Below are 26,095 nucleotides of genomic sequence, written 5' to 3'. Positions count from 1 at the left end.
TAGAGGATCACAATTCTCACTAGATTAAGACAACAATAACAATTTATTAATGTTGAAAAATACGTAAGTTACGGTCACAAATTTACAATGAATTTCTTAAAAAAATCAAGTGTGTATTATTCACGCCAATTGTTTTTTAAATTCTCGATTTTTAATTTTATTTTTCTTTTACATGAGAAAATGGCAAAGGTATAACACCGTACAGGATGTCCCATGTTTTCAAATCTCGCTCTATTCGCAACTCAATAAAAATTAAATAAATAAATGAACGCATTCCACAGACAAGAACGCTGCATTTCATTCCAATTTAAAGTTTTTTATTTATTTTTCAAAACAATCAGGGCTTTACCTATAATGATTCTATTGTCGAATAGAACCTCCTCCGTTTTATAGTAGGCTAGTACTTGGCTAGTAAAAGACAAGAATAAAAAAAAAACTTTAGCCCCTAGAGGCTGAAATGCTTCTTTAGCCTCGCTGTGGAGTGGTAATATGACAGTGTTATTGAGGAAGAGTAGTGAAAAATCTAATATATAAAATTCTCGTGTCGCGGTGTTCGAACTTGAACTCCTCCGAAACGGCTCGACCGATTTTTGTGATCCTTAGCGTGATTGTCGGCCAGGGTGGAGAATCGGCCAACATCTATTTTTCATCCCCCTAAATGTTAAGGGTAGTCCACCCCTAAATTTTTTTTTTTATTTTTTAGGGTAGGGGTAGGGTAGGGGTAGGGTAGGGGTAGGGTAGGGGTAGGGTAGGGGTAGGGTAGGGGTAGGGGTAGGGTAGGGGTAGGGTAGGGGTAGGGTAGGGGTAGGGTAGGGGTAGGGTAGGGGTAGGGTAGGGGTAGGGTAGGGGTAGGGTAGGGGTAGGGTAGGGGTAGGGTAGCGGTAGTTGAAAGTTTACATCGAGTTTCACGCGGACGAAGTCGCGGGCATCCGCTAGTATTATATAAAATTTAAATTGACCATGAAAAACCATGATCTTTGGCTTAAAATGTGCGGGTGAAGTTACACAATATACCTACCTACCTACAGTTAAGTCACAGAAAACATAATTATGTACAAGGCTAATACTGTGGCTAAGTGATGGAAGGACGTGTTTCCAACGATTATGTAAGTATTTCTTGCAAGATAAAGTAGCAACGTGATGTTTTATATACCTAAGTGAGGATATTTTCTTAATTAGTTAGTTTAGCTTATGTAATATTATAAAAACAATATCAAGATGAAGTCAGAAATCAGATTGGAAATCAATGTAAAGGATGTTCCAATTTTGTATGGAGACAGGGCCTTTATTCCGAGTGTCAACTAAGCAGAACAAATTATTTTTACGCAACGAATACGCCGCACATCCGCAGCGACGGTTCGTCCGACGGACTGGCGTTTGTACGAGGCAGTAGGTACATTGTGCGTCCGCAACGAATTCGCTGCGGATGCACAATGTCCGTGTGTCCGTTGCGCGCCCGTAACGTATACGTTGCGAGCCCGCTCCGCTTTGATAACGCTCGCAATCCTCTAGTGTGATAGCCCTGTAACAGGGCGACAGGAGCCTGTCACTACCCTTTAGTGTGTCCATGAGGATTTCACCTGCTGAAAAAAATAATTAGTCACGCAGTATGTACTAAAACGCAATGGTTTGTTTTTGCTCATAGCTATAATCCGGTAGGCTACGTGTGATCCCTAAAAATTAATGGATTTCCTGCGGGATACTGAAAACCCTAAATCCACCATCTTATATTTTTCAAGTGGACTAAGTCACGGGCTAATTAGCTAATTATTCCACATTTCATTGTAAAAATATAGACTAGGTAATCTCTAGGTGAGAAACTGGCTACTTGAGTAATGCATTATTTTCTAATCTAAGGTAATAGTTTATGACCTATCTATACTGACTATATTAGCGTGCTCTATGAAACTTACTCTTTGAGCACGTGCGGTCGTCAGTGGTGAAGACCCAGCTCCAGTCCAGTAAACTAATAAATTAATTAAACAAATAAAAAATCCCGACTGCATATCTAAATGTTACTTCGAAAACAGTCGGGACCTATTAAAAAATGTAGACGAAAATCATTCTATTCAATATAATAGGTCCCGACTGTTTTTTAATAGCTTTCTACATTTCTGGACTGAGCTTGTTTTTTTTCTTTTCAGTTTTTGTATCATTTATGCAGTCGGGATTTTTTATTTGTTTAATTAATTTATTTTTATAAAGTGGTTACATGACAGACTAACAAAAGTACGCTTGTGTATAACTGAAGGTTTCTTTAATTATAGAAATGTCCTTCAGAACGCGCTGTCTGGCAACCGTCTATTTTATTTAAACATTTTGTCTGTACCTATCCAAACAAACAAATTAACAAGGCCAATTAACAGGCTTCCTAAAGTAGACAGACTAAAATTATAAAGATTATCTCAGTAATTGTCTCCAAACGAACAGTTACATGTATTTTTTCAATCTCCAATATGTAATTTTGGCTGGTGGGAGGCTTCGGCCGTGGCTAGTTACCACCCTACCGACAAAGACGTACCGCTAAGCGATTTAGCGTTCCGGAACGATGTCGTGTAGAAACCGAATGAAGTGTGGATTTCATCCTACTCCTAACAAGTTAGCCCGCTTCCATCTTAGATTGCATCATCACTTACCATCAGGTGAGATTGTAGTCAAGGGCTAACTTGTAGAGAATAAAAAAAATAATAAATGTATAGGGGCAGGGTGAAAGATACAAAAAAAAAATACCGACACTAAAATTTTATTCATATTAAAAACTATTATTCAAAACATTACACAGGCTCTGTAAAATATCATATCTCCACGACCTGGCGGTCAACAAGCGAGTGCACAGGTTACATGCGATATTATACATATATATTACATGTTACATATCTAGTCCCGTGGGATCACTTCACGTTAAGCGTCCCGCTATGTCGTATTACATCAATTATATTATGTAATATTTTAAAACCTGTATGCTTAGATAATTCTAAATACTAAACAATTTTTGTTAAAGCAGGCTCGCGTAATGATACCAAGCACTTTCAAGTTATAGTATTTTACAGTCATGTTTATATTTTGATTAAGTATTTGGTACTTTCTAAGCGTACAGGCTTTGTATCAATATAATCTATAATGCACTGAAATATACGACGCATAGTATGTGTAATGTTTGTCACGATAATAACTACATTCGAAGATTTTTTCAATAAAATCATTTTTCACAACGTCCGTTTTCGTTTTATCAGCACTAGCACACTTCAAATGTTAAAATCATAATTATATTACATATATTATATATATATAATTATTTTTATATTTATATTTTTATGTATTAAAAAGTTTCGTACACTTTTATTCTGCAAGTCGAACAAAATATGACACATCTTGCGCCATCTTGTTTTTATTTTCACGCTCACACGCAGTAAAAAACTTACCAACTAATAATAAACATATTTAAAAAATAATAATTAAGATTTTCACTTTGTCACGTTCAGTAAGGAGCATTTTCCCGTGCACGTGCAGTAAGCATACATTAATTATTTCTAAGACTTAAGTGTAAAACGGTGCACGGAAACATGACCCTTACAGTCGAGTATAACAAAGCCTCCGATTGACTCGATACATATTAACAAACAAAAAATACATACAAAGCTTACATTTAATTTATCCCCGCTAACAATTTAACATGGTATTTGACCACAAAGTGATCACTGCAAACTTTCATTACCCGATTGGTTCGACGAGGAACCCACACGGATTATTATTTTAAAAAAAGCGTCGAATTGAGAAGTTCCTCCTTTTTTTGAAGTCGGTTAAAAATACCAATCAAGTTGAGAACCTCATCCTTTTTGAAGTCATTTAAAAATTTTGGGTTTTCTGACGAGAAGATTGGAAGCCTACAATATGCAGATACAATATACTCGTACAGATATTATACAAATATATGTCGTAGGTATAATAAACCAAGCTATTTTTTAAATATTGCATCTCACAGTGTACTATTTCTCATGTTGACAACAGACCCAATCTTCGCTTTGGCTTCATTTACATATATATAAAGAACATCATCACACATAGCAAAAGCGGAGCTGCGGTAAGCGATATTAGCTCGTATCATACAATATAGCGGCCCTCCGGACTATATCCTTATACCCAGTACAAAAAGGCAGGAAACAGAGGCCGCATTTAGCGTTCAATTTAAAGAAAGAAAGAAATTCCTTTTATTTCAACAATTTGAGGGTCAAGAGAAACATGTGTAGGAAATGTCTGAGACGGATGTTTCTTTAAACAGTGGGGAGTTAGAGAGGGGTACCGTTCAGTTGGCGGGAACGACTTGCGATATAAGGCGCTCGTCGTGCGGTCGTCTTCAGTATGTTTATGGCGTTCGTTTCTTGTTGTGTAATTCTTTATCGGTTACTTGGGATAGGCGGGGAGAGTGACTTGAGTGGAAAAGGGGAGTGTTGGTTAATAGTCAAAGGATCCTTTAATCCTACACACAACGTTCACAAGTGCGTGACGTCACTCAAGGTCATTCTCTGCAATTCTAAGGTCTTATTTTGGTAACAGTTTGATTTGTTAATTAAGTTGTCCTAACTAATATTTTGAATCATAATTTGTTCTACATTGTGTTTTTTTTTTTATTTTTTTAATCCACTTCTGAGTCTGCTAAAAAATGTATATCTAGGGTTCATTTTGGGACAAATTAATGTAGTAGTCGTAGTCCACATATAGTCCAGCTAGTTAAAAAACGTCGAATGCCTTTAGGTAATGTAACGCGTTACTAACTACCTATTATTAGTAATCCTTAAGTCACATAATTTGGTATTCACTATATATTTAATGCAAACTGATCAACATTATGAATATAAGTAAAAATGTCATCCGGTGGCAACTGACAACCCTTCGTAGGTAAACTCAGTTGGTATTGTGTTGTTTTGTTAACAATAGGCTTCAGAATACAAAAAATGCGGTTGTTATTAATTTAATGTTAATTATATTAGGCAGCTAACATATAATGTCAAAGTTAGTGAAGTGTCCAGCAGACACTATGCAGTCCCGGAGGGCCGCAGACACGTCGGTGTCCAGTCGACAAGCCGCCGCACACGCGCGCAACAGTCGCTCGCTAAGGCAACGTCTGTGCGTAACATTTATACACATTAGTCAAACTAAATTGATTTTTATTTACATTGGCATAAGATCTATATTTAAATTCATTATTACAAATTGGTATATATTACAAAAGTCTCCCCATTTACGCCGCCCTGCGATGTCTCCAATTATATCTTGTCAATTTATTAGTAGAAGTGACTTTACAATACAACTTTCTCTTTTTCCATGCAATTTAAGACAACTCCAAATTATCGACAATGAACGCCTTTACACTCTCAGCGTCTTACATGTTTAGGAAATGACCAAGTAATTTACAAAATTATGGTGCAGAATCAAATACTTTGAGAATCACACACATAATATATGACATAACATTTCAACGTTTAAGAATGCTGTCAATGAATCTCCAGAAATGACAACCAGTCATTATGTACACATTAATCCAGTTGTAAGTAAAACTTTAGGGAATTGCGGAAAAAATCAAATTTCCCTAGGACGCTTTGCCAGCCTTCTGAACTGGTCACGACAATAGACGTTTAAAATCTAAAATCGCTTGGAATTCATTTGAAATGATAGATTCTGGCGTTGTATTTTAACAGGACACTAATATAATTTTGGTCACAATGATTTGAAACTGTCATAAATTTTTACAGATTAACGCTACGCTATTGTAAAACGAGGCTTCGGGCCAATTTTATTGTAAAAAGCTATCAAACTTTGTCGCTGTTGTGTCAAATGCCACAAATTGCGTGCAGTTCGCATTGGACAAGAGCTAAATATTATACATTCGTAGACACACAAATTCTTTAAGGGATTCCTCGTACGCGCAGTATAGGGATGCGGGGTATGAAAATAGAAGGGTGCGTGTTCTCCCGATCCGCTTTCCACCCTGCACCCTGTGCGGCGGCAACAGCGCCTTACAATGAATGAGCGCGTCTGCCCGCTCCCCGCATCCCCCGCACACACGCGCGCACGATGACTCAGTTACGAGTATGTGGGCCACCAACATTGTTCAATGAATTTTTATGAGACTTGATTAGTAAAGTAACAGATAGTAAGCAATGTCATTAAACAAATGATACTTTGTTATATAATATTTTTTTTTTGATACTATTGTTGGCATATCTAATAATTAAATAATTTAAAATTATCCCACAGGCTTTCATTTGAGTATTGGGAATGAATTCAACAAGTCTTGGGTATCCGTTAATCTACAATAAACCAGTTTATGGGGCTTCAGAGTATGTGATACGTGTAACTCGAGCAAAAACAGTTCAGGAAGGCAGGGCGTTCGAGCCCATCCAGACGGGAACTTTATAGCAATACGCAGACCGTCGGGCTGACCACCTGGAGTGTACGCGGCGGTACAAAGTACAAACGTCCTAGGACTGCGGCGGGCGAGGACACGCGCTCACACGCTGCGCTCGGGGCTGCGCTCGGGGCTGCAGGGCGGCGAGTCGGGGCTGCGCGCGAACAGCACGCGCAGCAGCGAGCCGCGGTGGCGGTCGCGCGGGGACACGGCGCGGGGTCAGCGGCGCAGCAGCGCGGGCAGGTCGGCGAAGGCGCACGCGCCCAGCGACGCGCGCGCCATGCGCCGCAGCAGCTCGCGCGAGTGCGACACGCACGCCTCCACCGGCGACACCCACTGCATGTCTTGCCATTCTGGCGATACAGGAGTTGCCGTTTTATGTTTCGCTAAGGTAATTTTTTTTTAAGTAAAACTAAGCGTTTTCCTATTAAAATCTTTGTTTGGTTTTGGTTTGAAATTTGGGATCTTCATTTAATATAGCTCGGAAACATCTCAATCACGTCATCATTTAAATAAAAAAGCCGCATTTCTATTCACCCATTCATTTAAAAGCTAATATGCTACAATAAACACGTCAAAATTATAACACTTGTAATGATGAAAACAACAGCTACAGAAATCAAGCTACTGAAGGAAAAAAAATCAAAACAGGAGAAGAAACTTAAGGTAGAACAGATGAGAGCACCAGTCAGTCTACTGGCACAATCTCTCACTGAATACGGATATTTCCACAGGTAGTCTAGCTCAGGAATACTACAATTGTGGACATTTATTGCTCCAATTTGAATGGCGGAAGGCCATAAACATTAACCTAGTCATACATCATGCGGTATATGGGAAGGTAAATGTCAGGGCAATATCAACCACCGAATCTGCTCAAACAACTGCCTATTTTGGAAGCAGCTAATGCCCGGAAAACGGGTATTCAGTACAGCCAAAAAACTGGGTACAAGTGGTCTTGTTGTAGTCGGCGAAATAAAATACATCCAACTAACCGAGAATGGCGGAGTTGAGCGCCTCGCAGACTGCCTCGCGCCGCACCGGCTCCAGCTGCCAGCCCATGGGGCTGTCCCACGGGTTGCTGTACGCTAATAAACTGAACGCGTCCTGCAAATTGTGCCATAATATCATTTCCACGTTTTATGGGTAGCATCGTTCCTCACGCTTTCTAGCAAGGAATCCATTCCGTTCAATTCCGCGAGAACGGAAGTGTGTCCAGTATCCAGTAGCACGAGTCATTGTATAGCTTTCCTTCTAATGTTTTAGTGGGTATGCATAATAAAGCCTTCAGTTGATATGTTCCATCTATGCAGCTTCGGATCTCAAGATCCTGGGTTCATGTCCTTCAAATCCTGTCCAGGACGTCCAACGTCCATGGGCTGTTCCAATCATTGCTCATTGACATTTCAGCTTTGCAACTAGTTAAGCTATGTCAGTGACTTAGCAGATTCTTCTACAGATAGACAGAGACTTACTCCTCCATCGTGCGCCTAAAGCCATTAATTATCACCGTGCGGACAATTACCAGTCTCATCGCTTGTGAAAATCGAATCGCCACCCCATTTACATCAGTCGACAAACAACACAACATGGGACTTTTTTATTTCCAAAGAAAATCTTGAGCAGAGCTTTTATAGAGGAACAACACAGCGCAAAAATTTGGCGATATCACGATGAAAGTCGGTATCCTTTGGGACTTGCGATTTTAGTCACTTCCGGCCAACTTGCGGCGTTGTCAAATTGTCATTTAGACGGTCATTTCCGTGCAGCCTATCCATATGGCAAAAATCGACCCGTCTAAAGCTCGCATTAGGATAGTATAAACAGTAGTAGGTACGTAAGCACTCACTTCTAACATGGACTTGTGGTAGTGGTCCTGGCGCAGCTTCTGGCTCATGGCGTACAGCTCGCGGCCGAACGCCAGCATGCGCTCCACCGACGCGCGCGCGCTGCAGCCCTCGCCCTCTGCACGGTACTCAGTTACAGCTTCGCCGAGTGACTTAGCCCTCATTCGCACGAGAGTTTTTTTATGGGACGTTAAAGAATCGTTAAAATATAGCATGGAGTTAAACGAAGGTCTATTTCCAACGCTCTCGCTCGCTTTCCAATCTCGTCGTGTTTTAAAAACGCTGTCGTGTGAACATAATATACTTGGGAATGCATTTGTTGTATTTGAAGCTTTACTAACGTCCGTTAAAAAAACTCTCGTGTGAATGAGGGTTTACGGCTCGGTTTGGGAATAACGAAACATCCAGATAATGTAGATCATTGTGATATATCCGAATGTATTAATAGACGTCTATAGAAGCTTTGATGGTTCTGGATTTGAGTTGAAGTTATTTGAACGTTCTTAAGAGACAGATCTTTTTCGTACTTATCAATAAAATATGTCTTCAGTGACTTGATAGGTTATTTTATTACTCCTTTATAGGAACTATTACAACAACCATATCATTTTAAAAATCTAAATTCACATTGCATTCAATTTATATACAGTGCCCGAATAACGGTATGTTTTCTAAAAAGAAAACCTAGCTAAATGTATTTTTTTCCCCCGAAACCCCAGCTCACATGCAAGACATCCACGATTCTGTGGCAGTGATGTAAAAATATATAAAAGGTAATATTGTGGAACCCCCCAAGAATATTAAACATCTATTTCCGATTGTTGAGCAGTATATTATTCGTGCATTCACAAAGCTACCACTCGACCTGTCTGCTTCGTTATTTACAAACCATTTTTTTTAAAGTAAAACGTACATTTCACGACACTTTCAAGTTAGTAAGACAGCTTTGAAAAAAAAGAAATCTTGAAATAAAACTCGCATAATAGTGAGATTAAATCGAAAAACAATAGCTACATGATACGAGTACATGACATATATGCCGACATATCAGGTTTAAGGTCCAAGAAAAAGAAGCTTATATTCTATCTGTAGGCCTAAGATGACACCACGACATATTTCGAAACGACAGGAAAACAATTGATCAAGGAAACTATTGATCCAATAGTGTCGGAATCAAAAAACTGGAAAAAAAACTGTTTCGTTGCGTTAGGGAGATGTACAGGAAGGGGGAGAGTAGCGGGGGGGGGGGGGGGGGGAAGAGGGGGAGAAGAAAGTTGAAGATGAGAGAGATAGAGGAAAAGAGAGAAGGGGAACATGAGAAACAGAGAGAGAGTGCGAAATTTCGAATCCGGCGCTATTGGTTGACAATGTGTATTTTTTTCCATTTGATTTGATATGTTGACGCATGCTAGGCCTACTGCAGTTAAGCTGTAGCCCTGTTAGACTCAAACCTCCTCCAGTAGAGTTCTGAAGGAGAGATGGATTTGACTGCAGTTGATTCCTGTGATAAACAAATGTAGTCACAGATAACAAATAATAACAATTTGTGTACCCACACAAACTAGTTGAACACACACAAATAAGGTATGATAAATCTTTATAGATGTAGAATTTTATTTTTTATCTATACTAATATCATATACAAGTAAAGTTTATGGTGTTGTAAGGGGTGGTCTCTGGAACTATTGAACAGAATTTGAAAATGATTTTACCACATATACCGTCTTTGACAAGACAATGTGGTATCAGTGTTGGAAGCCTTGACCCTGATATGTTTGGATAGATCTTTTAACACTGTGTCATATCGTGTATATATATTTTATATTATAATATATGAGCGTGTGACATAAAAATGTAGAGATGTTTATCATTGAACAGAGTATATAATAATATAAATAGATACATATAAAGCAGAAAGTGATATAATTTCCATAAATAAAATATCCCATCCCATCCCATTACATTCACCCATATTCATGCATCTTAATTGGTAGTAAACAAAATGTAAACTAAAACTAAATTAACTCTATTCTCACATTTAAATAAAGTAAAAAATACAAATATTTTTCACGACTTGACCTCATTACTATAAATCGTGGATCACTTAAAGTAAATCTATAATATGTCATCGATTTTGTTTACCTATCAATTTAGTATTGTTTATCTTTGTTTACCATCAAATCAGCTCGTTTGTAGACTTAGCAAGAAATGAGACCAAGTGCGACAAACATGAAAATGAGTTTTGTGTACTACTGCAACTCACTGTGCTACATCGAATTCATTAAAGATAGAAAAAACAAGGAAAAATCGCAAAAACAACATAGAATATTATACGTACCTTCTTCTCATTTTTAGGTAATAATTGTTGACATTTGTGAGATATGTTTTATAAATAAGGAAGAGAATTTAAATGAAATGCGATGCGGAAAAAAATGTAAGTGGAAACGATAATGTTCGCAAGTAGATATATTATTATTTTGCCAAGGTTTAAAAAATGTTGTTTGATAAGTTGAATGATAAGAAATTAAGTCAGATGACAAATCAAAACTGTATAAGTGAAAATACTACGATACTGTATTTTTCAGACTGATAACGAAGAAATACTGAGGGTAAACGACAAGAAATACAATGGAGGAAAATGTGTCCCCGAAAACACGAAACAAATAAGTTTACTGCGAAGACCCAAATAATAGTAACGAAGAGATTCGTTAAAGTGTTTTTCAGGTAGCATCCGTACGGTGACAGTCGCCTGTCACAAAAATATATTCAAAGCTATCGCAAAGACAGCTTTGAATATATTTTTTATTTTATTTCCTTTTACAATGACGCTTGGATGGAAAAACTAAAATAAGGATAAAACCAAAGAATAGGTAAATAAAATAATTGTTAATATTGTATGAGAATTGCAGTTCCGAATATTGTAAGTCCATCCAGTAGGCATGTTATAAATGTGACATGACCAGAAACTACTAGTTCCTCTACTGTTTTGATAGATGAAATAGTATACAAGAAAATATGTCCTTTCTCCATTCACAACTATGCGAAAAACTTGTATTGGACTAATTATAATTAACAGATGGAGTTTTCGAAACTCGTTCACCCGTCAGATTTAAATCCACTGACAGAAGAAGATTGAACTATATGAGCTTTATTGCATGGAACATAAAACTAAGGAATGAAATTCAACTGAATGTAAAAATGTATGACATCGACAAATGAAGTGACAAGTAATGCCAACAGAAATGCCACTCAGACATGCCACTTACCGCTTATTTTAGAAAGACAAAATAGAAACGAGTAGTACTAATTTGGTCTGTAGTAATGTTGTGGTTACACTCATGGTTGACAAATTGTAATCGGGTTATTAGTAATCTCAAGACACAGTCACTTTTTTTGAGATCCTAAAATGAGCGGCAAATGGTGAAGTGCCAATTAGACAACACGATAAATAGTGCACCAATTTAGGACCTCCTGTGCTACTGAAACGATATTCTGTACAATTGGAAAATCGAAATTACACTTCACAGATTAAAGTTCCTAAATAAATTAGTGCCCATTTGTCGGATAGTCTGATTGGTCAAACAGCCCGCGCAGTGAGAAACAGCTCTTGAGTTCATTCGCACTCGCTAACGGCTTTCTGTTCTCTGCTATAACATTACAAAGAACGCGAAACGCAGAACTCAGCACGCCTGAACTGTTCCTGTGCACGGAGGCTAGTCTGAGTATAAGGCATAGAGGACGACAGAGATGATGTATCCGAGGTCGCGGTACCCACCGAAGCGGCTGACGCTGGCCAGCAGCGCGGCGACACTGGCCGTCACGCCGGGCATGCCCTTCACCACCGGCCCGCCACCTACAACCCGCGCCTCTTTACCTGCGCCCTACCCGCGCCCTAGGGCCAGCGACACCCACCCTAGAGCCAGCAGATAGCGCCCTAGGGCCAGCAGCGTACGGTTGCTCGAGCAAACGCGAGCACAACTTATTGAACGTTGAGTTCGCAACATTTGGGCGTGCAGCGTGCGCTCGCTGGAGCAAACGTGCGCGCCATTTTCCTAGCTTACCACCGCTACAGTCTACAGAGATCGCGATAAATATAACTTTATCTTTATTTATATATCTAGCAAGTCCAACAGTAGAATAGGGTGGCAATCTTTAGATCGAGATTTATGATTACCATTACCATTATCTAAGTAATAACCAGGACAAGAGAGATGGGACTGTGGATAGAATGGGAGGCGCTTGACCAGAAAGTGCCTATTCTCTCTTGATTTATATGTGTTCCGCCGGAACGGCATTCCACACTTTAACAGTTCGAATAAGAAACGTTGAAGCAAAACGTTAAGTGAGGGGGTCGCCGGGAACGTTCCAGAAGTTATAACATCTTGCTTGCTTCATTTTAACTTCAGCATAATTTAAAAATCCAAACTACTGACTACAAATATAATTATAACATATCGCGATCACTGTAACTTTCCTCCTCTCACACGTTTTTGTGAAACAGACCACATCTTAAGGACGACCAAATTATGTTTCGCCAAGCATGGGACTTCAACGTATAGTTGACAGGTTAAACATGTTGGCCGCGTTTTTATCTTACCTCAGAAGTTATCATCATCATCATCATCATCATCATCATCATCATAAATGTAACATAAAATACGGACCTAAAATCCTTTACACAGATATGACAGTATAGACTCTAAACGTCCGGTATCGACATGATTTGTTTCACAAAATCCTTGCCTAAGTAGTTTCAGACGAAATAATCATAATAAGCTTATGCGACTAAGGTGCCGGTGTGAATGCGGCTTACGATCGGTGAGGAACAAGACATAAGAAGCTAAACATGCAACCTTGTAGTCAAAAAACCATCAAACTAATCCTTTGAAGGCACCTATGTCCATTTCATTTTTTTTTAACGTAATAGCTGGATGCGATTTCTGAATGCGTGTCACGGATATTGTCAACTTCTTTCTTCCTTTCATATAACTTTAGACGTTGTAATTTTTTTAAGTGTTCTTTACTAAAACTCGTAATGTTTTAAGCCCTACATTTCTAATCAGTCATCCCCAGGCAAGTGCATACTCATGTATCGAGATCTGTACAAACTTTAGGTTTATGAACTAATGAAATGAAATAAAAAAACTGATTACATAAGTACTTACATATAAAGTACTTAGTTGAGTCATATGGGCAGTGTGAGGATATACACTGCAGGCTTGATTCTTTTAATTCCCTGTGTCAAAATATGCGACATAAACGACCGTATCTATTGACACAAGTCTAGATTCTTTCCCAGCTTCAGGGACTGCAAATTTATTTACTTGGTGTTCCTGAAAGTCGTGACAGACTGTCAGAGTCGCTCAACAAAGTGATCCAATAAGGTTCCGTTTTTTATAAAAGCGCGGATCTCCAAATATGAGCCATGAAAATAAAATGGACACAGGTTTTATATTAGTTTACTTGTAAGCATGAGCAACTAACTGCACTATGTTACTGCGACTAATATATTCCAAGCTAACTGGAACTTTCAGTAGTTTCTGTTAATTCAATGTTTTAATGTCAAGACTCCACAATCCGTATCATCTTAATTTGACTCTTATATAAACACTGTAATGAATAATGATAACAAAATTAATCCCAATTAATTTCAAAGTTATAAGCGTTCTCATACTTGTGGCTACACAGAGATGACTAGATACATTGCAAATGGCCTACGACGTAGTATCTCCATAGATTTTCCAAACTCAAAACGCTTATAACTATTTTGTACAGTTTCAGTATGCAATTTTAATATTTCTATAAGTAATAATTTAAGCTTATTGTACATAATATGTGGAGACTTTGTCTGTCAAAACACCTATTAATGTTAGATCTGTTGGAATGGGATGGTGTGGTTATTATTGTATTACATACATACATACATAGTTGTATATGTTACATGTACTTTATAACATACGAAATCCCTTAAATATTTTGTTAATTTGGTGAAAACATTACGACTTCATAGTTATGTGTATGCCAAAAGGTTGAAAAAATTATTCAGCTAACAAAAAAATCTCAAAATAATTACTTTATAGCAAATGCAAAAAATAAATGCTTAGCTACTTGGAGGGTTATTAAAAACAATAAATCGTATACATCTCATGACAAGCAAATTGAGAAAATTAATTTTATGAATCGAGAAGTTACAAATCCGACAGAAATAGCTCAAATATTTAATGATTACTTTATTGATATTTCTAATAAATCACGATTAAATACGGTTAATGAGAGCTTTAATCATATTAATTTTAACAAATGCTCATCTATGTTTATGTACCCTGTCACACCTATGGAAGTTTTCCAAATAATAAAATCCCTGAAAAATACGCAAAGCACAGGTTATGACGGTATAACAACAAAAGTGGTAAAGGCGTCATCACTATATGTCTCTGAGGTTATATGTCATATTATAAACATATGTATCCAGGGCGGTAAATTTCCGAAGGCCTTAAAACTCACAATTATTAAACCACTATTTAAAAAAAATAACAGAAGTGATGTTAGTAGCTATCGACCCATTGCTTTAATTACGATATTTGCGAAAGTTTTTGAAAAAGTAATATATAATCGACTTTATAAATACCTCGAAGAAAATGCTATCCTAGTGAATGAGCAAAAAGGGTTTAGGAAAAAGAAGTCAATAAACATGGCAATTTATGAACTCCTTAACAAAGTCATGACTTGTATAGATAGAAAAATACCTATAGCGGCATTGTACATGGATATGACAAAAGCTTTCGATTTTGTGGATCATAATATCTTGTTACATAAATTATATAGATATGGTGTCCGAGGAACTGTGTTAGATCTCTTGACGTCTTATCTCACTGATAGATCTCAAATTACTGAAATTAGTAGAATATGTCCTAATAACTTAACAGAGATATCTTATAACTCAACATCCCGTTGTGTTAAGTATGGTGTGCCACAAGGGAGCATTCTAGGCCCATTGTTATTTATTATATATATTAATGACCTCCCTTCAGTAATAGCTCAACCTATGGTCCTTTTTGCAGACGATTGTACAATATTATATGAACGTCATAATACATTATCTTATGAGGATGATATAAATACATCCTTAGATCAAGTAATTGATTGGCTTGTAAAAAATAATTTAAGTATTAATTTGGAGAAGACTAAAATTATGAATTTTAATTGGGATCGATTTGGAATATCAACAAATAATATCAATCATAAGGGTATGCAAGTTAGCGAAACAGGTGAGACTAAGTTTTTAGGAATAATTGTTGATAGGCATCTTAGTTGGAAAACACAGGTTGACAATATATGTAAGAAATTGTTTAAATTTTCCTACGCGCTGTATAAGTTAAACAAATCAGCTAATATTGAAACACTGCGTATTGCGTATTTTGGATATGTCGAATCAACTCTGAGATACGGAATAATGTTCTGGGGTAATTCAGTCGACAGAGAAAGAGTTTTTAAAGCTCAGAAAAGATGCATCAGGGCAATAAGGAATCTACACTGGACAGATAGTTGTAAACCCCATTTTCAAGAGTTACAAATCTTGACATTTCCTTCTCTGTATATCTTTGAAACAGCAGTATTTGTACATGCTAACCTATCACTTTTCAAAAACTTGAATAATAAAAGACGTCCTCTAAGGTTGTGTGGAGAAGCTGCAAAATCAGCACAGTTTCGGAAAAGTGTATTTTGCCAATCAATAAATATTTACAATAAGCTGACATTTAATATAAAAAATAATTCCAACTTGGCAAGGTTTAAGAAACAATTAAAGAATTTTTTAATAAACAAAGCATACTACTCCATCAAAGAGTACCTTGATGAATAAACCAATTTCAATTGATTTCAAGACTTATTATAGTCTTACTATACAAATACACCATATTAATGACTAATTTTTTTTTTTTTTTTTTGCAATTTATCATTTTACTTATCTTTGACATAAACTGACATTATATTGACGTAAAGGCATCATTAGAATTATTCTTTAAAATATTCAATGTACCTACTAATTAATTAATCACTGTACAAATAAATGTGTGAATTGATTATTGTAAATAATAATGTTTTTTATAATGATATTGCAAGCTGTAAGGCGGAATTTGGTGTTTATTTCAATAAGATCTGACTGTAACCTGAATTCGCAATAAACAAATTTTGATTTGATTTGATTTGATTTATTTGGTAAATAATAGAATTCACCAGTATTTTTGACACTAATACAGCAATAATTCCTTCTGTAATGCCAAAAGGGATTTCGGATAATCAGAATATTATATAATAATTAAAGATTGTTAAATTCATACAATAAAACATATTTAATCAAATGAGAAACTAAAAAGCAAGGAGCAAATAATATTGAATAATGATAAATAATAATATTTAAATAATATAAACATAATAATTATGATACAAATTATGTAATTATAATGGGCGAGATGACGTGCAAATAATAATAAATAACCTAAAACAACACGAATCATAAATATTACAATAAAAGTAATTAACGATACTTAATCATAATTTTATGCATAATTAGATTACATATATCTTATGAACAATTATACTATATTTAATTATATATAGAAGTCTTCTTTTACATGATAAACTATTTTCATTATTTTTATAATTTATTTGAGAAATTACACATAGTTCGCACCAAACTCGTAGTCCGCTCTGAAGTTGCTACACACCAAAGTGCGCAGATATAATATAGGAAATATAGGAAACAGCTTGCCGTGCCTTAACAAACTATTACTTAAACGTGTTGATTGGTTAAGTTAGCAAGCGTCGATTTTGGCACACATCGAACTTTTTGCCGTAAGTTCTTAAGACAGCTGTGCTTTTGCTACACTTTTTTAAAAATTAGTAATGGGTCAAGTGATAAAATATGATTGCAGGCAAAAGCACGTCGTCATTCTTGCCTCTGGAGATTCCACTTACATATTGGCAAACGTGTGAATGACAATGTTATATTCCCTCAAACGTTTGTAGAGATTTTTCGTTAGTGGCATGTACCTAATTATGTAATTCCAGCGTACATGCTGCTGTGCATGTACTTTTTCTTCTTCTAATGCGATTTAAGAATGTATTCATTTAATCTCCATTCACAACTTATATATCAATGTTTCACATTACATTAGTGACAGATATCAGACGCCATTATTGTTATGGACTTTGGAAATTTCATTTAAAACGGACTGTGTACATTGCACAGCCACACGCTTCGTGTTCACAGCGGACTAGAAGTTTGACACGATATATACACGCAGTTTTTTTTTTCAAAATGGGACCAGTAGATGTGCCTTACGATATATCTCAATAGTAAAAGACGAATGTCGTGCAATAGCGACGCCGTCAAAGATATCGCTCTCTTTCATAGCGTTGGGAAAGAAAAAGAGAGACAATACAATTCCGCCGCTACTGTTCGACAATATGTCGTTTTCTCTGCACGAGATATTGATGCATGCCAGGATTAAATGCGATCCACGCCATTGTTTCGTGAAGATAAATCGACCAATAGCGTTGAACCGGAAATATCGCTCTCTTCCGTTGCGTTGCGAAAAAGATATTGATATATGTGGTTGCACCACTATTGGTCGATGTTTGTCTGTTTCTCTCACGAGAGACCAGTCGTGTGACGTACCTTCGTGCGCGCCGTTGGCGGCGGGCGCGGGGTGCGCGGCGGGCGCTGCCGGTGCGGCGGGCGGCATGTCCACGTCGCAGCTGAGGCGCGGGTCCTCCTCCGCCTCCGCCACACCTTTCACGTGACTCAAGTCAGTTTCGATTATTCAGTACTTCGGCAAGCTACGGGAGTTCGCGCATCGGTAGCACGCGAGGCGGATTGCTCGACCGTTGACCGCCGGTCGAAGGTGATGCATGCACCGCGGCGGGCAAGCGGATCTCAACGTCGTGTGTCGTCCAGCCCCAGAAGGGGGAGAGTGAGTATCAAGGGACAAGGAGCGAAAAGAGAAAATAACTTGTGGGGAGTCAAGAAGGCGTCCCGGGAACACGCAAAGAGCAAGTACCGGGTTCGCCCTCCCTCGATTCGGCCCAAATTACCGAGAGGTTGAAAGGGCCATGGGAGGTGGTGGGTTGTCCCTGTATTCAGTACTAGCAGAAGGCTGGGGTTTCATTCGCGTAGTTCTCATTCCCGTGGGTATAGCGGTATAGAATATGCTATATCCCTATGTTACTTCCTTGATAATTACCCTCCCCTAGGTGGATTAAACAACAATCGGGTTGCAAGAGTTGATGGACGCAGGCGGCTCACAATTGTGGCCAGCCTACTAAAGGTGTACTTATGTTATGCGGGACTTTTTAATTTTTACGTGCCAGAATGTGGCAATGTACAGACTACAGATATTAAATTACATTCCGATTAATTGCGTTCATGTGTTAAAATTTAAAAGTATAATTATAAATACCTGCGGCCTTCCTTACTATATTTTACAGTACAGTTGATGGTCTGAATTCATAGCTTTTAACAAATTTCATTTACTTTTTAATCTTGATTGGAAACCTAAGAAAATGTTGAAACTCTCTTTAACTGCGTTACGTTAAAAAAAATGTACTTTTGTTAAGAATTTTGTACAATTTTTTTTGTACAGGTTAGATAAAATAGAATATAACAGTACATAGCTTTATAGCAAATCATGTCGTTCCTTTTATAAAAGGGACTCGTGTTTTATTAACCTCTATTATTTTTGAATATTATAATCAGACGGGTCGCAATGCGGAGTCGCGACTGGTGCGCCGACTCACCGTTGGTGTGCGCGGGGTGGTCGGCGTGGTCGTGGTCGGCGTGGTCGTGGTCGCCGTTGGCGGCGAGCGGCGGCGCGCGGCCCACGTGCGAGATGACGGACGTGGCCACGCCGTTGCTGTCGCACTCGCCCTCCGCGCGCTCGCCCGCGCACAGCGCCTGCCGATACATACAGAGTGAGTCCTTGTCCGCGCGGACCAGGGACTTATTCCTTTATTTCTGATTACAGCTATTCATGATAAAGCTCGTCTAAGAACGAGCTGTTGTCAAACTTTTATGACTGAGATCTCACCTGATATTGACGACAGTGATATATTGATAGTGACGATGCAGTCTTAAAATGAAACTTGGAAGAGGTACAAGTTTATTCTACCCATACTGAAGATTCTACACAACATCGCATTGGAACGCTTAATCGCTTGGCAGTGCGTCTTTTGCCGTCAAAGTGGTAACTAGCCACTGTCGATGTCTACCATTAGACCTGAGCAGGAACATCAGCGCTCCAGCAGTGTGTCGCCTCGATCGCCTCGCCGATATCTCTGCGACAGTCTGCTACCTGCGAGTCGGAGCCGTTGACCATCTCGACGAACTGGCGGCACTTGAGCAGGAACATCAGCTCGTGGTCGCGCTCCAGCAGCGCGGGGTACAGGCGCCGCGTCGCCTCGATCGCCTCGCCGATATCTCTGCGACAGTCTGCTACCTGCGAGTCGGAGCCGTTGACCATCTCGACGAACTGGCGGCACTTGAGCAGGAACATCAGCTCGTGGTCGCGCTCCAGCAGCGCGGGGTACAGGCGCCGCGTCGCCTCGATCGCCTCGCCGATATCTCTGCGACAGTCTGCTACCTGCGAGTCGGAGCCGTTGACCATCTCGACGAACTGGCGGCACTTGAGCAGGAACATCAGCTCGTGGTCGCGCTCCAGCAGCGCGGGGTACAGGCGCCGCGTCGCCTCGATCGCCTCGCCGATATCTCTGCGACAGTCTGCTACCTGCGAGTCGGAGCCGTTGACCATCTCGACGAACTGGCGGCACTTGAGCAGGAACATCAGCTCGTGGTCGCGCTCCAGCAGCGCGGGGTACAGGCGCCGCGTCGCCTCGATCGCCTCGCCGATATCTCTGCGACAGTCTGCTACCTGCGAGTCGGTGCCGTTGACCATCTCGACGAACTGGCGGCACTTGAGCAGGAACATCAGCTCGTGGTCGCGCTCCAGCAGCGCGGGGTACAGGCGCCGCGTCGCCTCGATCGCCTCGCCGATATCTCTGCGACAGTCTGCTACCTGCGAGTCGGAGCCGTTGACCATCTCGACGAACTGGCGGCACTTGAGCAGGAACATCAGCTCGTGGTCGCGCTCCAGCAGCGCGGGGTACAGGCGCCGCGTCGCCTCGATCGCCTCGCCGATATCTCTGCGACAGTCTGCTACCTGCGAGTCGGTGCCGTTGACCATCTCGACGAACTGGCGGGACTTGAGCAGGAACATCAGCTCGTGGTCGCGCTCCAGCAGCGCGGGGTACAGGCGCCGCGTCGCCTCGATCGCCTCGCCGATATCTCTGCGACAGTCTGCTACCTGCGAGTCGGAGCCGTTGACCATCTCGACGAACTGGCGGCACTTGAGCAGGAACATCAGCTCGTGGTCGCGCTCCAGCAGCGCGGGGTACAGGCGCCGCGTCGCCTCGATCGCCTCGCCGATATCTCTGCGACAGTCTGCTACCTGCGAGTCGGAGCCGTTGACCATCTCGACGAACTGGCGGCACTTGAGCAGGAACATCAGCTCGTGGTCGCGCTCCAGCAGCGCGGGGTACAGGCGCCGCGTCGCCTCGATCGCCTCGCCGATATCTCTGCGACAGTCTGCTACCTGCGAGTCGGAGCCGTTGACCATCTCGACGAACTGGCGGCACTTGAGCAGGAACATCAGCTCGTGGTCGCGCTCCAGCAGCGCGGGGTACAGGCGCCGCGTCGCCTCGATCGCCTCGCCGATATCTCTGCGACAGTCTGCTACCTGCGAGTCGGAGCCGTTGACCATCTCGACGAACTGGCGGCACTTGAGCAGGAACATCAGCTCGTGGTCGCGCTCCAGCAGCGCGGGGTACAGGCGCCGCGTCGCCTCGATCGCCTCGCCGATGCGGCCCGACAGCACCAGCTTCGATATCCCTGCAACGCGCCGGTGAGCACACATTAGACTATTATCGCCGCAGTGATCTCGCAGGCGTTACGGCTTCAGATTTGCGCAGCTATTTTTTTTTTCAATTCAATTAAATTTGACCTTCACGTCAGACAGAAAGCAGGGATGAGGTCTAAGTTGGAATGAGCTTGAGCGAAAAATGTCTATTCACTGACGCCTTACATTTTAGATGGCAGGGAACAAACCGCCGGAGGGGCATTCCACAATTTTTCTTTAAATTTAAAATAAAGAAACAGGCTACGCTAAGTCAAGAGTATTCTAAATAGACAAACTTGTAAAAAAGGCTTGATGAGAATGTAAGAAAAAACAGAAATACGCAAGGATTAATGAAAGTGGAAGAATGTGCTCTTCGCCTCGCCCAGGAATGAGGCATGATGCTAAGTATATTATAACTAAATATGTAGAGCACTAACTTTGTCTGTTTTTAATGGATGCTATGTCCTCGTCGATGGGCTGTCCAGTGGCGCGCGTGAAGGCCTGCGCCGTGCTGCAGTAGCCGTGGTGCACCAGGTACGTCGACACCATCCTGGAAATTAATAATTCAGTATTGGATTATGTATGTTCTTGAGTGGGACATGTAAAACTGGGATAGATGACATTTGTAAAACAACGTGTCACTGTTTTAAATTGGCCTGATCATTTTACCTAAAGAAAAATACGCATTTTGTATAGAATGGAATATAATTAAGCTAATTTCATCGTCCTCACCTGTGTAACACCTGCTGCCACTGGCCCTGCTCGTCGGGGAGGGGGAACTCGTCGATGGCGAGGCGGGTCCGCGCGCGCAGTTCGCGCAGCATGTCCTCGATGTCGAACACGAAGGGTTGCTGGCCGAAGTTGGCGTCCACCACCTCCCCGGGGGTCTGCAGGCCTACTGTCGGGTAGAGGTTGGGCTGGAACACATTTAAGGATTTTGTGCTATTAAAGAAAGTTCCTTCCGCTCTTGTTCCAAGATTTAAGATTACCAAGAACTGTTAAGGTTATAATATGATAAATCATAATAATGCTTGTTTCTGCTGCCATGCAGCGTAACTGTGTGCCGGTCTGAAGGTATACATTTTGATTGCCGGTGTAATACAGTCTGGAATAGGGTCGAAACGCTTTCGAAGTCTGTTTTTCCTGTTTTCTGACAAGATTCAGCTAGGATAAAAAAAACATATTGTGTGGTTTTATGAAACCACGATGCAAGTACTATGGGCGCTGCCGTATTGTGAAAAAAATGAAAAAAGAACTTTTTGAAAAAGTAAAAAAACAAAGCGCCGTCAACGTGCCTCAGGCAACTGCAACGCTAAAAGTTGTTGAAGTGTACAAAAAGGGATTGTTTCAAAGTTCTCCAAGAACGCCATCTACCGGTAGGTATAAAAAACTTTATAAAGGTGACACATACGGGCAGTCCTCTGAACGCGACGCCGAGATGGTGTCCGTTCTTAGTGTAGAAGCACGTGTTGTCCACGAGGTTGACGCCACAGCCGATGACGTCGCCCGTGGTGAAGGTGGGCCCGTACGGCTGCCCCGTGCCCGACGAGCAGAACGAGTGCCCGTCGTCGCCGTGGTAGCCGTACGAGTGCTTGTCCCAGCCTGGGAACATTTGGGTTTCACTATTTATATCTGCTGTAAAACCTCTTTTCAGTCAGCCTACCTGCAGTTAAATTTAAGAAATGGAATCGATGTTCTAGATTATTGATTTCGATATGAATTCCCAAAGTGGTCAATATCGACCACCCGGGGCCAATATCAATCTATTGGGAGTCGACAGAATCAATAAATGAAAATGGATATAAATAAATGGAGAATAAAATAGAACATATTTTTGTTTGTCCACATTTTTCCACATTTATTTGTCCACATTTATTTGACCACACAACAGTAAAGAAACAAACAGAATATAGAAAAATCTATATGGTCATGGATAAAAAAGGTCACTTGTATCACGTCGGAAAAATCTCTGGCCTAAAATAGTCTGATAAAATAGTCACAGGTACTCATTTTCGGAAAGCTTACGAGTTTTTCAATGCTACAGAGAGCTAATGCAGCTGCCTATATCCAATAGCTTTCAAGACCGTGGTGACTGGAAGTCCTTATAGGAGGCCTAAGTCCATCAATGGACGTCCATCGGTTGATGAATGATGAGGGAAGGCACTCACCGGGCAGCCTGTTCATGTTGACGCCGTGCGCCGACAGCCCGATGCCCATGTACCCGTCGCGGCCCTTGGACACGATGCGCACCTCGAAGTAGTAGAGGCCGCACGCCGCGGGGATGGGGTGCGTCGCGCGCACGCTCGCCGCGTCCTTGTGCGTCTTGCCGTGCCCTGCGCAGACACACTCCTCGTACTATTTTACTTTTTATGACATGCTTGATGACTACATTAATGCCTGATGGAAATAATAATGAGGTCCGAATTGGGACGCTTGCCTAGAAAATGCCTATTCACTCTTGCCTTGCGACTTTATTGTGGCATCGTACCGGAACGCTAAATCTAAAATAGGGTGTTGTTGTGTTGTTTTACTACTACTGCCCAAATTTGGTAAGATCCTACTAGAGCAGCTTTGGATACCCATTCTAATATAGAAGTTACTGCAGATCTAAAGCGGCCAAGGTTTTTAAGCAAAAAAGTCCTAAAAAAATACTAAATTGATCCAAGTTGGGAACCGAACTGGACCTCTCTGTTGAGAAACACAGACATAGTAACTCCGTGTCGTAGATTGAAATGATCATAAGTTACAGGCAGGTTATTTCAGTAATTAGTCACGTAGTCTTTAACTACAGAAATGACAAGGCGGATAACGTTCAGCGTCACTCGCTGCAGTCGGGCGGAGGTCGGACGGGTGAACTTGACGCAGCGATTTCGGAACCGCATTTGTGGATTGATTTTCAATTGGAAACATAAATTCGTTTATTAAGAAATGGCATACCTACTTCACAAGCACTTGTGAAAAGTAGCGATAGAACATTTTTAGGATTCTGTTTCTCAAAATAGAAAAAAGGAAACTTTGATCACTTTGTTGTCCACCTGTCATATGTTTGTTTGTCAGTTGTGAAAAATCGACATAGATATCGTGCGGCTAAAAAAGTTGTACACGTCAATAGGTCACGAAGATTAGTTTTTCGCAAATATCTCGCGATCTATTCGCATCTCGCTCGCAGGTCAATAGAGGTCATGACAAATATTATGAATCTTGGAAAGCAGTAATGCGGTCTAATGTGGAGCGCGCTTACCTAGAAGATGCCTAGTCACTAAACTAACAAAAACTAACTAACTCCAACGAAACTCTTTCTATATTAATATTATAAAGAGGTAAAGTTTGTGGTGATGTAGGGGTAATCTCTGGATCTACTACACCGATTTTGAAACTTCTTTTACCACTAGAAGTCCACGTTATTTGTGAGTATCATAACTCATATGCTATATTTTATCCCCGTATTCTCACGAGATCGACAACTACGCGGGTGAAACTGCGAGGCGCCGGCTAGTTCACTATAAAGTAAACTGTAAATTGAACAATTATTACATTTCCCAAATAGTTGGCACAGCTTTATCACATTAACACTGCCTGACCCCTTCTATGTATTTGGATAGAAAATATGTAGTAATTAGTTGTTTTGAATATCCGCGAGGCGACTGACCCCGCAGTCACAAGGTCGACAGACCTTCGGCAGTGACACTGCGCATTTGGACGCGCGTCAACGTGCGCGCGCGCATCACTATGGCTTGTTATTAAAAAAATAAACTTACGAAAAATTAATATTTTAAAACGCTATCTATAAATGAATAGTCAAATATGCTGCTAAGCGTAAGCGCAATACATACTCGAGAACGGCTCGACCAAATAGGCTAGTTTTATTTTCCTAATCCGTTAAGGCACGAGGAAGCTTCATATGTGGGTAACAAAACGGAAATTTCTACTAATGACAAATCAAACTTGACAAATCAAATCGGTCCAGTAGTTTTTGAGTTCATTCGTTACATATAAATACAAATCTTACTCTTCATAATGTTAGTGTAGATAAATGCTGCGCAATTCGGCGCGTTGGAATTAGGGTAGTGGTGGGGTAGGGTAGGAGTAGGGTAGGCATAGGATAGGAGTAGGGTAGGCGTAGGATAGGGTAGGGTAGGGGTAAGGAAGAAGTGTACATAAGTCAAAGCGAAGCTTGACCGGGTCCGCTAGTTACTGCATAAAAATACGAGTAGTTATAACAGTCCAATCAGTCAAGACTTTAGTTTTCATAAGCCACATAACAGATAAAGTTTGTAATAGTGGCGCATAAATGATGAGCAGACTCACGATAAATAGGGCACCAACTCAGGCACCTAAATTAATTTAATTAATTACACAATACCATTAGGTAGCACTAATTATTTGTAGGTTTTTCAAATTGCCCTATTTATCGCCCTAATCGGCACTTTGAAAAACCAGTTGGTTAAAGTCATCGTCTTCCATTTTTGAAAACGTTTAAAAATACAATATCGATACACAATGAGAGCGAAACAAAAAGTGGAAGGAATCCCGCTATAACCCAACCGAGTGGGCGATGCATCTCGCGCGTTTCATCAACCAGGGATTGCCGCCACATCGCCACCCGGTCGGGTTATCTCCGGCTCCGATGTGTTTACACGTGGTTCGTTAACCTGGGCTTCTTAGCATAAGAGGGTGTGGATGAGATTGAGGGAGTGCTTAATGCACGGCCAGTTACAGGGAAACTGGGGAGTACAGTAACTGCTGTAAACTTTACATTTCCAAATATATACTTGTAAACTAAGCTTACTTAAAATAGATGAAGTAGAATGTAAATAGAAAGAAGTTCTGTGGAGAGTTGCGAAAAGTGTCGACACACATATAGATGCGTTAAAAACTTGTATAAACACTAA

General features: G+C 40.5%; 1 protein-coding gene across 3 annotated transcripts in view; it reads right to left on the bottom strand.

Annotated features, from left to right (window-relative positions):
- Positions 1 to 6,477: 6,477 nt before the first annotated feature.
- The window catches only part of LOC112046127 (ran-binding protein 10), a 42,334-nt gene continuing 22,716 nt past the window's right edge, over positions 6,478 to 26,095 (bottom strand). For 2 of the 3 annotated variants that reach the window (XM_024082627.2, XM_024082628.2), the window contains 11 exons: positions 23,372 to 23,536; positions 22,615 to 22,805; positions 21,936 to 22,120; positions 21,641 to 21,753; positions 19,605 to 21,196; positions 19,051 to 19,207; positions 17,933 to 18,046; positions 12,029 to 12,106; positions 8,256 to 8,371; positions 7,402 to 7,513; positions 6,478 to 6,759 (listed from right to left, as the gene is read on the bottom strand). In XM_024082627.2, the coding sequence (XP_023938395.2) occupies positions 6,626 to 6,759; positions 7,402 to 7,513; positions 8,256 to 8,371; positions 12,029 to 12,106; positions 17,933 to 18,046; positions 19,051 to 19,207; positions 19,605 to 21,196; positions 21,641 to 21,753; positions 21,936 to 22,120; positions 22,615 to 22,805; positions 23,372 to 23,536 (2,957 nt within the window). In that variant the 3' untranslated portion in view covers positions 6,478 to 6,625. The remainder of the gene's footprint in view (positions 6,760 to 7,401; positions 7,514 to 8,255; positions 8,372 to 12,028; positions 12,107 to 17,932; positions 18,047 to 19,050; positions 19,208 to 19,604; positions 21,197 to 21,640; positions 21,754 to 21,935; positions 22,121 to 22,614; positions 22,806 to 23,371; positions 23,537 to 26,095) is intronic. The other variant, XM_024082626.2, reaches the window with a different exon arrangement.

The sequence above is a fragment of the Bicyclus anynana genome, chromosome 20, assembly GCF_947172395.1.
Source record: "Bicyclus anynana chromosome 20, ilBicAnyn1.1, whole genome shotgun sequence".
Lineage (NCBI taxonomy): Eukaryota > Metazoa > Arthropoda > Insecta > Lepidoptera > Nymphalidae > Bicyclus > Bicyclus anynana.
This window is presented reverse-complemented; position numbering and strand designations above follow the sequence as displayed.